This window comes from Austrofundulus limnaeus, unplaced genomic scaffold (assembly GCF_001266775.1).
Source record: "Austrofundulus limnaeus strain Quisiro unplaced genomic scaffold, Austrofundulus_limnaeus-1.0 Scaffold747, whole genome shotgun sequence".
NCBI lineage: Eukaryota > Metazoa > Chordata > Actinopteri > Cyprinodontiformes > Rivulidae > Austrofundulus > Austrofundulus limnaeus.
In genome coordinates this window covers 125558-127316 of record NW_013953149.1, presented here as the reverse complement: position 1 = coordinate 127316, position 1759 = coordinate 125558, and the positions used below count along the sequence as shown (strand labels likewise).

Here is a 1759-nt window from a genome sequence, read left to right as displayed (position 1 = left end):
GAGATAAGATTTAAACCAATTCAGTGATGTGTCAGAAATTCCTAGAAATGCCACTCTGTCAATGAGGATGGTGTGGGAAACGGTATCAAATGCTGCACTCAGATCAAGAAGGATGAGAATTGAAAGAAGTCCAGAATCAGCAGTCATGAGGAGGTCACTGGTAACTTTTAAAAGAGCTGTTTCGATACTATGAAATGGACGGAAACCGGATTGAAACTGTTCATATAGATTAATGACAGTGAGATGATCATGAACCTAAATACTCACAGCTACTTCRAKCAGTCTTCTGAAGCCTCACYCAGCTGCAAATGACTCTTTTCTTCTATTTCCATGGAATTCAGGGATTAAAATAATATTTTTAAAACAGCATGGCTTTTATGAGGTGGTCCCTCAAATTTTTCACTCTTATAAGGGGTCCCAGACCCTAAATGTTTGAGAACTCCTTCCACTTGACCTATAGAACACTCACACCAAGTGTTTACTTGTGTAAAAGTCTGTTTAACAACCTGTAAAAATGCACCAGAATGCAGGAAATGGTGTCTAATTCATTCACAATTTTATGGGGGAGGACCCCCAGAGCCCCCAACAGAGTGATTTTACACAATGTTTTCTCCTTCATTAAATACCATACAGCCCTGATCACAGTTGTTGGCAAAAGTGCAAATATGCAAATTGGATGATGATGTTATTTAGCAACTTTTAGGACGGCCGAAAGCAACTGCCAACAGTGTTCAGCAGCTCAAAATCTCACTGCAAGCTCAGGTCAAAACTTGAGAGCCCTGAGAAAGTATTACAGCTAGCTGCTGCTGACTATAAAAAGGTTGCTCCATGGAGTTATAAAAACAGAGTATAGAATGGCATTCACATGAACAGCTTTGAAATTTGGTGATCGGGGCTATTCCACTTTCAGATATGTTGTCCTTGTTTGAACTAGCCTTTAGCTAATCGGTCCTGTTGGACCTAAGCTCCATTTCTCCAAACTGAGGCTGTTCAAAAAGCTATCTAATTTATACCTTCTTCAAAGTGTGTTTTGCCTACTTTTGTTGGTCGTGGTGTGAGAACACTCTTTCCAGGCTGGGAAAATCCTGAAAATCTTTCTTCTTCAGGAGGTCCTGAGCCATAGCCAGCATCCGGCCAACATCCACCTCAGGTTTTGGGCGCTCCGAGAAGCTTCTGCTCAACACCAGAATCTCATGCTCTGATAGATTAAAGTCCAAGTCCATCAGCAGACTCCTGTGGCAAAGTCAGACATGAAAGAAAGAACACAAAAATCATTGAGTTCTACATTATCAGAGCTCCTTCTTGTCATTGGTAATACTTATGTCCATTAGAAACCACTGACTCTACTTGGCATCATTGGTTTTCWGACAAGTACAGGTGTTAGACAGGTGAAACCCCTGGTTTTAGACCAGAACATCTCTTTCAGACAGCTTCCTGTTGTGTCCGCAGTTACTGTAATCCTGTTGGATGTGGTTGGTCCTTCTTGGTGGTATGCTGACATTACCCTGGATACTGTGGCTCTTGATACATCACAAAGACTTGCTGTCTTGGTCACAGGTGCCAGTGCTATATGCAAAAAATTGGGCCGGTCTTGGCCATTAAAGTCCAGGGCTTAAAAGTTTCCTCACTCCGCTCCTGACCGAGACAACCTATTTTTGTTTCGGACAAAAAAAAAAGACCTAGATTAAAGTTTTCCGGCGTGGGTGTTCGTCATTGTAAAAATGAACAGGAGAAAAAAAACTTGTTAAAGCTTTAACAA

General features: G+C 41.4%; 1 protein-coding gene across 2 annotated transcripts in view; it reads right to left on the bottom strand.

The window, feature by feature from the left end:
- LOC106532304 (EF-hand domain-containing family member C2) overlaps positions 1–1759 on the bottom strand; it is a gene marked incomplete at its 5' end in the record, with an annotated part of 22956 nt that overhangs the window by 15777 nt on the left and 5420 nt on the right. For both annotated transcript variants that reach the window (XM_014028331.1, XM_014028332.1), the window contains 1 exon segment: positions 1039–1233. In XM_014028331.1, the coding sequence (XP_013883785.1) occupies positions 1039–1233 (195 nt within the window).